This window comes from Nicotiana tomentosiformis, chromosome 2 (genome assembly GCF_000390325.3).
Source record: "Nicotiana tomentosiformis chromosome 2, ASM39032v3, whole genome shotgun sequence".
In the NCBI taxonomy this organism is placed as follows: Eukaryota; Viridiplantae; Streptophyta; class Magnoliopsida; order Solanales; family Solanaceae; genus Nicotiana; species Nicotiana tomentosiformis.
The window spans coordinates 128,580,794-128,582,997 of NC_090813.1; the positions used below are offsets into that span (position 1 = coordinate 128,580,794).

General features: G+C 36.2%; 1 protein-coding gene across 1 annotated transcript; it reads right to left on the reverse strand.

Moving 5' to 3' along the window:
• Positions 1 to 1,212: 1,212 nt before the first annotated feature.
• Positions 1,213 to 2,001, reverse strand: LOC104091109 (stress-induced protein KIN2-like). The gene is made up of 3 exons (XM_009596383.4): positions 1,844 to 2,001; positions 1,679 to 1,747; positions 1,213 to 1,531 (listed from the first exon to the last, which is right to left on the reverse strand). Exons 1-3 carry the CDS (start codon positions 1,898 to 1,900, stop codon positions 1,457 to 1,459), a joined length of 201 nt encoding a protein of 66 aa, XP_009594678.1. The 5' UTR covers positions 1,901 to 2,001; the 3' UTR covers positions 1,213 to 1,456.
• Between the last annotated feature and the right edge of the window lie 203 nt (positions 2,002 to 2,204).

Consider the following 2,204-nt stretch of genomic DNA (forward strand, 5'->3'; position numbering starts at 1 on the left):
ATTGCTTTGATTGCAAAAAAATTTTGGTGTAAACTGAATCTCAATATCTTTGTTTGTGGCAAATTAACACATTTACTCAAACAGATTTTTTCAAAACAGAGTTGTTAGAACCAAGACAAGAGGGAAGCTTCACAGAAGGGGTTTCAAACTTTGTTTACTTTAAATTCTGGTATCTTCAAAAAGAGCCCCCTTACAATGAAATATCTATAGGTGTATTCCCTAAACCTGGAAAAGTGCTTCAATATGAAACTTCGTCGTGCCCACGAACAATATCTCAAGATAGATGGTGGTAGAACGAACAAGTTTTTGCTCAAAGATGGAGCTCACAGTCCAAAAGGACTCGCTATAGGTGGTCAGGGCTATGAATTTCCGTCCATTAGGACTCATCAAATTATTTTCCAATTAATAAGTGTGATATTGCTTGTAAATGGTTGTTTATTATACATATATATTTCTTTGATTTTGTCATTTAATCGACTATCAAAGAAGTGTAGATTAGTACCCATATATACATCCTAAACTTATCATATACCATCTGTGCTTAGTCATGTTCTGAGTTTCCATGTATAATTTATTGCATAGGATATATTATTTAATTTTCCAGAACACAAGCACTAGGTTGTGTTTCAATAACAATCATCATTTGGTTTCTAGTAGATGTGCCTCACTTCTATCGTTTAAGCATGACAATGATGAGTAGCAGCTATTAAACAAGAACCAGACATTATAATGAAGATCATACTGCAGAGACTTTGCTGATAAAGAAGCTAGCAATAGGCCTCTGGTTCTGGACATTAATCTCATTCTTGATTCTTTTTTGCTCTATGATTCACGATTTAAAAAAAACAGAACATTTCTCCTAGTCCTAAAAAAAGTATATTTGAATTACATTATCCAAACACTTATCAAACATAAGTGTTTGATAGGGTTGATCTAGTGGTGAGCACCCTCCACTTCCAACCAAGAGGTTGTGAGTTCGAGTCACCCCAAGAGCAAGGTGGGGAGTTCTTGGAGAGAGGGAGCCGAGTTTCTATCGGAGCCGAACGTTGTTGTAGACACTTATCAAACATGTGTATTTGTTCTTATTTTGATCAAGACCTCAAATAACTTCAAAGCCATGTTAAATTTCCTAAAATTATTCGTTCTATTCTCTTTATTAGAAGTCCCATTGACATAGATTATACTGTAACTGCGGTAAATCAAGCAGGGAAATTAAGGAGAATCAAACATTATTATTGGATAAAACTAAAGAAAGTAGCAAGTCATGACATTATTGTACTGACACAGCTTCCTCCTCCTCTTCCAATCGGAAACATAAAACACCTTAATAATACTCAAACCTAAGTAACTGATTCTTCCCCCGTTTCTGAATTAAAAAATTTTTTTTTTTGAAAAAGGTAGCTGGCAGCCTAAAGGTTAAACAAAGATGTCCGCGCGCGATGTGAGATGCGTGGTTTTAATTGTTCATGCCAGTAGCGTTTTTAACCGCATCTGCTGCCCCTTGTGCTGTGGCCTTCATTTGTTGTCCCGCCTATAAATAACATCAAAGCACACAGATTATACGATGTCTATGTATATAAGTTAAACTCTGACCGAGTCAATCAGTACATTAGAGAGACTTGAGAGTTCAACTTGATTTAATGTGTAAAACAAGAGATAATGAAAATGGCAATTAAACCTCCTGCATTGTTTCCTTGGCAGACTGTGCAGCGTTGCCAGCCTTTTCCATCATCTGATTACCCTTTTCCTGATACATATATATAACAATAGTGTTCCTACATTAGAAGTTGCAATGAAAAAGAAAGAGTTTAATTTATATATACCAACGGTGTAAAATTCTGACCTGAGCTTGGCCTTTAGCCTGGCCAGCTTGGTAACCCATGCTCTGAGAATTATCCATGTATGGTTTGCTTTTGAAATTGAGAACAAATTAAATTAAACGGAAATTTTTAGTTTGTAGTTTATTGAAGATTCCTATTGCTGAGTGGATATTTTGTTGCTTTAGACATTGTATGTATTTATAGCTCGCGAAACCCATCCGGTGCTTGACACCTGTAAATCTGTATTATAGGTTGAAATTAAGCTTGGCCACATTTGAATCTGATCCAGCGGCCCTCAAGACTAGGAGGAAGTTGAAAAACATCGGTTGTTTCTTTGTGTGTGTGAGAGAGAGAGACAGAAAGAGAGACCAACAGAGAGAGACA

What these genes read in the sequence shown, in the direction of transcription:
- LOC104091109 (XM_009596383.4), bottom strand. Translation starts at nt 1,900, where the DNA reads ATGGATAATTCTCAGAGCATGGGTTACCAAGCTGGCCAGGCTAAAGGC. An exon ending in AGGCTAAAGGCCAAGCTCAG is followed by an intron (nt 1,748 to 1,843) that starts GTCAGAATTTTA and finishes TATATGTATCAG; the next exon opens with GAAAAGGGTAATCAGATGAT. An exon ending in CCAAGGAAACAATGCAGGAG is followed by an intron (nt 1,532 to 1,678) that starts GTTTAATTGCCA and finishes TGTTATTTATAG; the next exon opens with GCGGGACAACAAATGAAGGC.